The 11,491-nt window shown below is 67.3% G+C and overlaps 1 protein-coding gene and 1 long non-coding RNA gene across 2 annotated transcripts; one reads left to right on the top strand and one right to left on the bottom strand.

The window, feature by feature from the left end:
* The first annotated feature begins 252 nt into the window (after positions 1–252).
* On the top strand, positions 253–1,515 carry OVCA2 (OVCA2 serine hydrolase domain containing). Its single transcript, XM_069791265.1, has one exon. The coding sequence runs from the start codon at positions 253–255 to the stop codon at positions 904–906; it is 654 nt and encodes a 217-aa protein (XP_069647366.1). The 3' UTR covers positions 907–1,515.
* Positions 1,516–2,355: 840 nt separating this feature from the next.
* On the bottom strand, positions 2,356–5,628 carry LOC138686758 (uncharacterized). The gene is made up of 2 exons (XR_011326070.1): positions 3,000–5,628; positions 2,356–2,791 (listed from the first exon to the last, which is right to left on the bottom strand). It is a non-coding gene; the product is annotated as an uncharacterized lncRNA (long non-coding RNA).
* Positions 5,629–11,491: the final 5,863 nt, after the last annotated feature.

The following is an 11,491-nucleotide window of genomic DNA, read 5'->3' as shown; positions in this document are numbered from 1 at the left end:
GGTCGCACCGGGCCGTCCCGTCCCGTCCCGTCCCACCGGGACCGCCTCGTCCCGCCGCCGGTCTCTCTCCCCATACGCTGCGGCCTCCCGCCGCCAGGGGGCGCGCTGGCGCCCCAACGCAGAGGAGCGCCGGCCCGCTCACCTCGGCGTCCAATGAGCGCCACGAGTTTCGGCGGGAAGGTGTGAGGGGGGGGGTGGGGGAGGGACGACAGACGGAAGCGGCGCTCTCGGCTTCCGGTGGCGGCGGCCGCCATGTCGGGGGGGCGGCCGTTGCGGTTGCTGGGTCTGCACGGCTACCGGCAGAGCGAGCGTCGCTTCCGGCAGCGCACCGGCGCGCTGCGCAAGGCTCTGCGTGGCCGGGCAGAGCTGGTGGCGGTCAGCGCACCGCACCCCGTTCCCGGCGGCGGCGAGGACGGCGACGAGGACGACCCCCCCCGCGGCTGGTGGTTCTCTGGGCCCGGCACTTTTGAGGCGGGGGAGGTGGCGGCGGCGCCGGCGGGGCTGGAAGAGTCGTTGTCGGCCGTGGCGGCGGCGCTGGTGGAGCACGGACCCTTTGACGGGCTGCTGGGCTTCAGCCAGGGCGCGGCGCTGGCCGCCATGGTGTGCGCCCTGAGGGCCCGCGGTGACCCCCGTTTCCCCGTGGCCTTCGCCATCCTGGTGGCCGGCTTCGCCAGCCGCGCCCCGGCCCACGGCCAGTTCTACCGAGAGCCCATCGCCCTGCCTACGCTGCACGTCGTGGGTGATGCCGACACCGTCATCGCTGCCACCCTCAGCAGGGAGCTGGCCCGGCACTTCGTGGAGCCTGTTGTCCTCACCCACCCCGGCGGGCATTTCATCCCTGTGGCTGCACCACAGAAGAAGGCCTACCTGGACTTCTTGGACCGCTTCCGCCCCGGACAGGGATAGGCTGAGCCCCCGGGAGCTGGGGCGGTTTGATAACAATCTCTGTAATAAATGGGGCTCCAGTGAGCCACGTGCAGCCTGCCATCTTGGTGAAACATCACTGCGTTTCCGTGCCCTCCAGAAGGGCCAAAGAATCCTCCTCAGCTCACTGTGCTGCTCTGCAGCATTAACATAGGGCCAGGTTAAATGGTTCTTTGTTACCTCCCTTTGTTTTTTTCCCAACTTTGTTGTACACATGAGTATGTGGGTATGACGATGAGGGCTTTGAGGACAGGAGGGTGAGGCTGCCCTGTGTGTGAGGTGCTTTCAGAGCCTTGAATAGCTGTTCAAAATTGGGGTCCCTCAGCTCAGCCAAAGGAAACATCTGTAGAGCACACAGCTCCTGCAGCTGTTAAACCCCAAAGGTTTGTGTTTGTTAATATCCCTGGTGAAAGCTATTAAGCCAAGCATCTAGCTGGTCTGGGTCTAGAAAAACCTCTCATCCCTGGCAGTGCCAGGGCTGGTCTTCATTTCAGGAACAAAATGTCTGCTGGTTCAGCGTGCGTGTGTTGGGAGACTTTTGTATCTTCCTCTGTACAAAGTGCCTTCGTGAACAAGAAAAACTTGTCGCTACGTTCTTGGCTCTGATATTTTCCAGAAGCACACAGAAATCTTTATTGTTATAATTGCAGGCACCCTGTTTGACTGCTGCTGGGGCAGGCCAGGCTTTCCAGTGTGCAGGCCAGGCTTTCCAGTCTGCAGCCCAGGGCTGTGCTCGCAGGATTTCTCTCTAACCATGGCTTTCCTTGGGGGTACAGGGCAATATATTTGGTAAAAGAGAAATTGGATGAAACTTTTTAATTTGCTCCCTGCTTGCGCAGCGTGGGGATTTCGGGAGCAGCGGGGCAGCGTGGTGTCGGTGCTGTGAGGGATGGAAGACGCTGTGGTGCAGGAGCAGTCCCAGGGTCAGGGGACAGAAGCACTTTCCCTGTTTGCTCAGCCGGGAACAGTCCTGGGAGCTGCTGCGGGTTAAAACCAATGCAGCAGAAGCGAGCGTTTCCCACAGCTGTGAGTTTTTTGCCCTCTGGTTTGTTGCCAGTTACGTGACAGCGGCGGTGGTAGGAGGATGAGGCTGGTTCCCCCCGCAGCCCAGCCCTGGGCTGGTGTTGCTCCTGGGGGGCTGGCGGGGCTCGGGCAGTGCCTGCCCGCTTTGCCACCTCGCGGAGCAGCATCAGGCAGGCTGCGTTGCTTCCATGCTGCCTGCTCAGGTGATGCAAAGGTTTGGGGTGTCTGTCACCCCACGGTCACCACCTCGGGGACACCAAAGGCTGTTTTGACGGGGTGGGGGGGGGGGACTTGGGGCTGCGCACCTGGCTGCGGTGGCCAGCTGTGACAAAGCACCAGGGCCTTTGTCTCCGCTGCTCCCCCGACCTGAGTCCTCGGCCACCGGAGAAGGATGGCAGCAGACAGCGCTTCGCCAGCTCACCGTTAGCTGTTTAATGATCACGGAGCTACAGCTCGCCGCGGTGGTCTTCCAGCACGGCATCTCACCCCCCCCACCCCATCGGCTCCACAGGATGACGCGGAGGAGACGCTGCAGCCATGTCCGTTCACCGCGGCCGCTGCGGATCAACGTTGCCCGGTCACCAGCCTGCACTGCGGTCCCGCAGCCGCCGACCGGCATCTCCCTGCTCCCGGGGGGGAGGCACCGCCGCAGCTCGCTGGCATTGTGAAGGGGAAAGGAGCACAGGGCGTGCGGTGAGCATGCAGAACAGTCCCGGCTCTGCAGGAAGCTCTGTCAGGTGGGTTCTGGAGGGTTGTTGAGGGATGGGTGACCTGAGCTGGGATGCTACGGTACCTGCCTCCTCTTCCCAGGGAGTTTAAAAAGATGGCTCTTGCCAGGTGACTCCTGCACCAGTTTAAACAAATTAATAAAAACAAACGCGACCCTCGTCCCCGGGAGGTGCCTGTGTGAGCAGCAGAGGAAGGATGTCTCGGCCCCTGCTGCGAAGGGAGGAGGGAAGCAGCTCCCATGGGCATCACTGCGTGTCCCTGCCGGACAGAGGGGTTTGCCCCGGGAATCCTGCCCTCCACCTGCTTTTCCACTGGCAACACACCTTCGTGCCAGCCCCTGCCCGCCTCTCGCAGATCCAGTTCCCATGCTGTTGTTCTTAGGGTGCAGCTGCCCTCGTCGGGGGGTTTCTTCTTCCCCTGCCCCACGTGGCCCAGAGGAGTTGGGTTTTCCCCCAAAACAGCATGTGGTGGTTGCTGTCCCTGAGCGAGGGGCACTGCTGAGGGGGTGATGGAGTGAGCCCAGGCTCCGGGGGACAGCCGTGCCGCTGGCCTGGGGGACCGAAGCCCTGGGAACGGCCACCGGTGTTACCTAGCGGCACTGGGAGCATGGGTGTTTTGGCAGGGGTGGCTGTCACCCCTCTACTCCCCAAATGGGGCCCTTCCCATCCCTAGCGCAGCCATCAGAGCCCCACTGCATGGTCCCAATGCCAGCCCCAGGGGCAGGTAGGGCCATGCCCAGGGCTGTGCTCGCTAGGAGCCTGTCCTGGGCACGGGGTCTGGGGCTCAGCGGGGCACGGCTTTGCTCTGCCACCCCTGGGTGAGCAGAGCCCCCAGCCCTCTCCCAGCGTCCCAGGGAGGACGGGAGAAGACCAGCACAAACAGAGATGTTGCCAGTGCTGCTGCCTCCCTGCGAACACCCACCGCCTTCTCCCCAGCTCCCCGCGTCCCTTCCCCCTGCGCCGTTGCTGACTCAGGGCCTCCTCCGCTGCCCACCGTGCCAGCCGCCCACACGGGGCTCGCCCAGCACGGGCAGGGGCTCCCGTGGGCAGCGCTGGAAAAAAGCGACGTCCCGCCGAGCCTGGCATCGGGTGCGGATCTTGCTGGGGTTTGAGCCTTACTCATCTCACGCTCTTCCTCCCCTGTTCCCACGAGCGGGGCCTAACGCAGGCAGCTGGGGAGGGGGTGCTCTGGGAAGGTGACGTGTTTCGCAGATGGTTATGCAACGCAGCTCCCCCCCCCAAGCCTGCCCGGCTCCTGCCTGCGAGGAGGCAGCGGCACGGGCAGGGGAGAGCCGGGGGCCATCCCCGGGCCCCGCTGCCAGAGCAGGACCAAGCCATTGGGAACAGCCCCCCCCCCTCCTCCCTGCTTCACCCGCAGAAGCTTCCAGTTGTGGCTGAGTCACTCCTGCTGTAGCTCCTTCTCTCCTTGTTTTGGATGGAAGTTTTCCATGGAAACCCACGCTGGGCCGGGCCGCGGGCTGGGATAAACACGGCTGAATCACAAAAGGCCGTTTCGCCAAGAGCTGTCAGATGGCAACAACAGTGCGTGCAGCGTGCGGGCAGCCAGGGAAGGCAGGCAGCTGCCCTGCCTTTTCGGGGGGGTGGCAGCAGCACCTCTCCCTGCGCCCCCCGCCAGCCTCCCTGGCTCAGCCCCACCGGCTCAGCCCCCTCCTTCTCCTGCCCACCCCAAATTCCCATGGTGCCAGCATATCACGAGTGCCCCTTGGCAAAGCTGGGAGCGGGTCACAGGCTTCAGCCAGAAGCTGTTTTTTGGGGCCACATGCTCTCCCTGGGATGCCCAGAGAAATCCCAGCCAGGGAGAGCCCCTCGGGGACCCTCGCTGCAGCCCAATCCTCAGCCATGGGGCTCTGTAGGGTCATGGCTGCTGGAGGTCCCGAGGGAAGAGCTTTCCCACCCTCCTGGTCCTGCGTGGGGACGCTTGCCAAAGTGCCACGGGCTGCCGGGAGCGAGGCCGAGGTAAGGCAGTGTTTGCGCCGTGCCTGTGCCCCACTGAGCACCATTCCGCTGTAGAAATGGCAAGTTAACAGCTCCGACCATGGCAGGCGCCACGTTCCTCCCCGGCACTGCCACGTTCCTCCCTGGCACTGCCATCATCTCCGTGCTGAGGAGGAGCACGGGAGCTGGACGGCCTCTGTCCCCCGGCGCTGATGGCTGGCCCCAGGCCTGGCAGCTTGGAAGTGCTGTCGGAAGCCAAGTCCCAGTGTCAGAAGTCCAGGGTATTTTTAAGGCCTCTGGAAGAAAAACTAATTCCAGGGTGTCAGCGGGAGAGACTTGGCCTTCAAAACAACAACAGCGCAGCCTTCCTGGGGCCAGAGTGTGGGGTCCGAGGGCCTGCGGTGCTGCCCACGGGACATGTCCGCTCACCTAGGGGTGCCCTGGAAGGGACCTGGGTGCTGCTGTGGCCTGGACCTCACTGCGATGCTGTTGCCGCTACCCACCTGGTGCAGAAGCAAGGAGGTTTTTTTTTTCAGGGGATGGAGGGTGGTTTTCGTGGCTAGCGGCACCATTGCAGTCCGGCTGCGCTGGGCCAAACGCAGCTGCGGCTTTACCTGAGCGCTGGCGCGACTGCCCAAAAAATCCCCTTCCCGGAGGCGTGCGGTGCAAAGGTGGGAAAAGCGGGAGCGGGAGGCAAAGGGGACCGGCAGGAGACGGGGCAGCGCATGGCAGAGACCCAGTGCCTGCGGTATCCCCATGCCTGTGGCTGCTTTGCCACACCATGGCCCCGCTGGCCCCCGGGGACCTCGCGGTGGCCGTGCCTGTCTGAGCGAGAGCAGAGCTGCCGGGTGCGGGACCCCCATGGGTGCGTGCTCGAAGGGGGCTGCTCTGACTGAGGACACCCATGGGACCCTATGCCGGGGTCGCAGGTCCTTTTTTGGGGCTGCATCCCCGTCCTGCCGCTGCCACCCTCACCCCACCGGGGCCTGTCCCCTGCCCCCATCCCAGGTGTCCCCAGCACCCACCTCCACAGCATTAGCCACCCCCCCGCACTCCCCTCCGGGGTCTCCGCAGTCGCTGCACCCCTTCCAGCCCCCTCCCCATCTCCGGAGCTTTGGGTCCCGGGTCCCCCGTCCCCCCCGCTCCCCCCGAGGGGCCCTGCCCAGCCGGCACCGGTCACCACCGGCTGCCGAGGGCCCGGTGCCCGGTTGGCGGGGCAGGCCGGGCCGCTCTGACTTCGCCTCTCAGGAATCTCCTGGCCGCCTCGGGCGAATTGTGCAACCTGCGACCGCCCCCGGTCGCCGCCCGGTCCGGCCCGTCGGGGTTCGCGCTCAGTCCCCGCCGTACCAGCTCCGCCGCCGGGCCGTGCTCTGCTCCCGGGAACGGCTCCCGTTCCCCACTCCCCCCCCCCCCCCGCCCCGCCGCAGCACCGGGGCGGGGGGGGGGGAGGACGGACAGACGGACAGGACGGCACCGCGGCTGCCAACGCGCTCCGGGAGCCGCTTTACAGATGCGGCGGGACCAGCCCGGCGGGGGGGGCAGCCCCGGGGCCCCGCCGGGAAGGGCAGGTGAGGGGGCTGCGGGGTTGGGGGGAACACGGAGGGCCGGGGGGGGGGAAGTGGGGTGCGGGGGGGTCCCCGTCGTTCCCGCTGCCTGAGGAGGAGCCGCTCGGCGCCCGCCCCCCCGAACAGTAAGAGTTGATGTGCGGCGAGCTGCACCCTGCATGTGAGCTCCTACTGCCCCGGGAGGCGGGCCGCCCCCGACGGGACCCCCGCGGCCCCCCCCCGCCCCTCCCCCTCCTCCGCCGCCTCCGGTACCCCCGTGGGTTGGGGGGGGGGATGGGGGGGGTGAGGAGCCGGTGCTGCCCGCGGTGCGAGTGCGCCGGGCCCGGCGACCATGGCTGTAGACTGTTACCCCCCCAGCGGCACAGTAACAATCTAAAGCCACGGTCGCCCGGGCGGCGTCGGAGGGTGGGGGGGGGGGGAACGGGTTTGGGGGGGGGGGGGGGGCAACCGGTGCCTTGGCGACGGCGAGGAGGCGGCCCCGCCACCGCAGCGAGCGCGCCCGACTCCCACCCGCGGCGCGGGAGGGGCTCCCGGTGCTGGAGGTGTGTGGGGGGGGAGTGTCGGTAGCATCCTTCGCCCCCCCCCCCGTTCCCCGCCCCCTGCCCTCCCACGCGTGTCCGCCCCGCCTGGGGGGAGAACCCCCCCCCCCACCCTACCTGCGCTGCAGCGGGAAGGGGGGGGGGGCGTCCGCCGTGGGGGACTCGGTGTCTGCGGAGGGGGGAAAGAGAGACCGAGGTCAGGCGGGCACCGGGACACCCCCCACGCTCCCCCCACCCCACGCTCCGCCCCGCCTCCCCCCCCCTTCCCGGGCGGCGAGCGCTCCCCGACGGCTCAGCACCACGGACAGCTCCCGCCTCCCCCCCGCCCCGGCGCTGCGGCGGGGCCGGTGGCGGTGCCGGGGCCGGTGGCGGGGCCGGTGGCGGTGCCGGCGGTGGGTCATGCTTCAGTAGCCATGACTGTAGACTGTTACTGTCCTGTCCCTACGCAGCAGTAAGCAGTCTAGAGCCAAGGTGCCGACGCGCTGACTCGGGCTCTCCTCGACGGGATCTCCGCGCTCTTCCGACGGGTGTCACCGGGGGGGGGGGGGGGGGGAAGGCGATCGACACCCGGGCTGCGGGGCTGGCAGCACCCGGGGGGGGCCCGCCGGGGTGCGGGGGATGCCGAGGGGGAGGAGGGGGTGGGGGGTGCTGGGCACGGCGGGAGGGGGTTGGGGGCGGGGAGGGGGAGGGTGTCCCGTCGGGGATGGATCCGGAGATGCTCGGAGCGGGGGGGCAGCGGGCGCCGGTGTCACCCGCAGCGGGGACACACACACACACACACATGCGCTTCCACACCTCTCCCACCCCCCCGCAGCCCCAAAACCCCGCAAGCTGCGGGCGGCCGGGCCCCACCGCGCGCCCCCCCGGGGCGGCTCCGCGCACAGCGCCCGCCCCCGCGCACCGCCCCCGCCGGCGCCGCGCCCCGGCCCCGCCGCCCCCGCCGCCCCCCGCCGCCCGGCCCGACCCGCACGTGGGGCTGCGCCAGGCGGGACCGCGCCGCCCCCGCCCGCCGCAGACCTTCTCCCCCCACCACCTTTCCCTTCCTCCAGCCCCGGTCCCCCGGTTCGTCCGCCTTCCCCCCCAACCCCCTCTCCGGGGCGGGCAGGTGCAGCCCCCGGTGCGGCGGGGCTCCCGCTGCCCCCCTCCCGCCCCCGGAGGCGGGCTCCCGTCCCTGCTTACCTGGGGGCCAACCCTGCCGGTTCCTTACCTCCTGGCGGGCCCCGGTGGGTCCCTGGCCGGGCCCCGGTGCCCCGCGGCTCCCGGCGGGGGACGGAGCCGGTGGCGGTGCTGCGCTGTCCGCAGCGCGCGGGGCTTTTATAGGATCGGGCTCGTAGTAACGGGGATCTCGGCTCATTCATAGAAAAGCATCAACCTACACAATGACGTGAGCGCTACGTCAGCGAGGAAATTTAGGGAACGGGAAGACGCTACTATTTATATCGGCGCGGGGGGAGGACAGCGGCCCGGAGCCGGGTAGGGGGTCCGGGCTGTACCGGGACCCCGGGACCCCCCGTCCCGGTCCCCGGCTCCTGGAGGTGCGCAGAGGAGCAGCACCCAGCACCCCGCACCCGTCCTCCACCTGCCCCTGGCCCACGGGCCGTGCACCCATCGAGGCACAAGCGGAGGGGTCCCGTCACCCCGAGGGCTGCGGCGTGGGGCACCCCCTTGCCCCAGCCCCGAGGCGTCCGCCTGGCACCCACGGTAGCCCCAGGGCACCTATTGCCCCCTGACCACCCCACTAGGCCTCATCCCGGCTTCGTGGTGTCACCATGGGGCTAGTGATGGGGGGCTGCCTAAGGCCCCCCCCCTAATCACGGGAAGGGGGTGCACAGGGCCCCAGGGGTGCCCACACCAGGGCAGCAGCCTGGGGGTGCCCCCTGCCCACCTGCACCTCCCACCCATGGCAACGTCGTGGGCAGCACCTCCCGCCTGCCCCCCGCCCCCAGTAAGAAGCCCCATCCCTCTGGTGCCACAAGCACCCATGGGTGCCAGCCCAATGCCCTAGAGGAGGATGGGATGGCACAAAGTGGGGGTGGGGGGGATGAGTTTAGAGTACAGGGGGCACCCCATTGCAGCACGGTGCTGCCCTGACCCCTCTGGCCTCACAGCAGTGTCTGGCCCGCGCTCCCACCAGGGCTGGGTCCCCCCAAAACCATCGCTGCCCCAGAGCCGGACGCGTTGTGACTTTGCGGCTGAATTAATTTTGCCACCCCATCCATCCCAAGTGCCAGCCCCCCCCCCCCCAAAGACAGGCCTAAAGTCATGTCCGGGGGACATGGTGGGGATCCTTTCCCCCCTTATACATCCATCCATTCCCCCCCCCCCCATCTGCTGGAGCCTTCTGACCTCACTCTGCTCTGGCGAAGCATCATACCGGTCGCCACAGCAACAGCGGCGTTGTCATTGACAGCAGCATCCGCGCCCGCCAGCATCCACCGCTGCGCAAGGCCGCACGCTGCTGCAAGGCCGCACGCTGTTATGGGGGCCCAGGCCACAACCCCCCCCCTCCGACACCCCCCCCATATTCCTCACTTACACCCCCAAATGCCTGCAGGTTCAGGGAATGCGGTCCCCCCCCCAAAAAATACCCCTCAGCAGCCCCCCCCCCCAACTGCCCCACTTAGCCTGCTGCCATCCCTCTAGAACCCCCCCCCCAAATATAAAATAGAAACCTCTGGGATATGGGGGGGGGGGGTGTGTCCCCCATTTTTCCCACGCACAACCAGCGCCCGCCCCGTCGGGGCTCTCCGGTTTGGGAAAGTGGGGGGGGGGGGGTCTCTGCTGCCGCAGCGCTCCCCGCCGCAACCGTGACTCAGCCCCGGGATTAGTCAGCAACCGGGGCCGGCCCACCCGCAACCGGCTGCGCAGCTCTGAAGCCGCCACCCCCCCGTGGGGGGAGAGCAAAACCCCCCCACTCGCGCCCCGGTCCCCCCGACGCGCACCTCCGGTGCGCGTCGAGGGGACCGGGGCGGGAGTGGGGAGGGGGAAGAACGGTCCCCGAGGTTGGGGGGGGCTTGTGGGGGGGAATGTCGCATCCCGGAGCGTGGCCCGTTGCTGCCATCTCGTGGGCTTTCCACTGTAGCCGTTTCCCCGTCGCGGGGGGGGGGGGGCTCGCTGTTGGGGGGGGGGGTCACCCGTGGGGCTTGCGAAGGGGCGGGGGGGCAGGAGCTGGTTGATGAGGAGGATTGAAGGTGTTGCCACAGGAGGAAGGGGTCCCACCCCACCCCCCCAAGCATCATCGGAAAGGGAAGGGGTCCCAGCGCCGCGTCGAGCGTCATCCCACAACGAAGGGGTGTCATTGCTCCATAAAACTTCACCTTGCAGGGATGGGTGCCCTGGTTTTGACGGAGCGTCACCCCACAAGGAAGGGGTCCCACCGCCCCATGAAGCATCATCCCACGGAGAAGGGGGTCTCAGCACCTCTCACCCCAAATATCCCCCCACTGGAAGCGTTCCTCACCCAATTTGAGCGTTGTTCCGCCAGGAAAGGGTCCTACTGCCCCAGGAAACATCACCTTGCAGGGGTGGGTGGCCTGAACATCACCCCACAAGAAAGAGGTCCCATTGTCCCCTCCAGCTCACAGGGACCTCCCAAAGTTCAACAAGGGGAAGTGCAAAACCCTGCCCCTGGGGACGAACAGCCCCAGGCACTGGAATATCCCGGGGGGCCGCTCGGCTGGACGGCAGCTCGGCACAAAAGACCCTGGGGGTCCTGGTGGACACCAAGTTGACCACGAGCCAGCAACGTGCCCTTGGGGCAAAGGAGGTGAACGGTGTCCTGGGCTGGGGTAGGAGGAGCGTTGCCAGCGGGGCGAAGGAGAGGATCCTTCCCTTCTGCTCAGCGCTGGGGAGGCCACTCCTGGAGCGCTGGGTCCCCCAGTATGTAAGAGATGTGGACATACTGGTGAGAGTCCAGTGAAGGACCACAGAGAAGATTAAAGGACTGGAGCATCTCTCCTACAAGGAGAGGCTGGGAGTGCTCAGCCTGGAGAAGAGGAAGCTCAGGGGACCTTATCGATGGTACCCGGAGGGAGGGTGCAGAGAGGAGGGAGGCAGGCTCAGCGGTGCCCAGTGCCAGGACCAGGGGCAACGGGCACAGACCGAACCGCAGGGCTTCTCTCTGACCATCAGGAAACACTTTTTCACTGTGAGGGGACCACTGGCACAGGCTGCCCAGGGAGGTGGTGGAGTCACCAACCTTGAAGATATCCAAAAGCCCTCTGGGCACAGCCCTGGGTGGCCCTGCTTGAGCAGAAGGTTGGACGGTGACCTCCTGAGGTCCCTCCCAACCTCAGCTGCTGTGTGATTCTGTCCCTCACGCACCTGAACATCATCCCACAAGCAAGGGGTCCCACTGCCCCACCAAACATTGCCCTGTGGGTAAGGGTCCCCTCATCCAGCTGAGCATCACCCCACAAGGAAGGGTCCCTCACCCACCTGAGCATCACCTCGCTAGGAAGGGGTCCTATCGCCTACCACAGCATCAACCCACAAGGAAAGGGACCCCCACCACCACCCCAGCATCACCCCACAAGGAAGGGGTCCCCTCGTTCCACCCCAGCATTGGCCCGCAGCGGGTGCACCAGCCATGGGCTGGTGGGGGACAGTGTCATACCAGGGGGCTTTACCCTTCCCACCACCCCGCAGGGGTCCTGTCACGTTGGGGGGCACCGGGCACCCCGGGAACACCCAGTAGGGTCCTGTGGCTGTCCCCAGCCTCATTTCACAGCAGGCAGGGCTCAGCACAGGCATCCCC

Source organism: Haliaeetus albicilla, chromosome 9 (assembly GCF_947461875.1).
Source record: "Haliaeetus albicilla chromosome 9, bHalAlb1.1, whole genome shotgun sequence".
NCBI lineage: Eukaryota > Metazoa > Chordata > Aves > Accipitriformes > Accipitridae > Haliaeetus > Haliaeetus albicilla.
The sequence above is the reverse complement of the archived record's forward strand: the minus strand, read 5'-3'. Positions and strand labels throughout refer to the sequence as shown.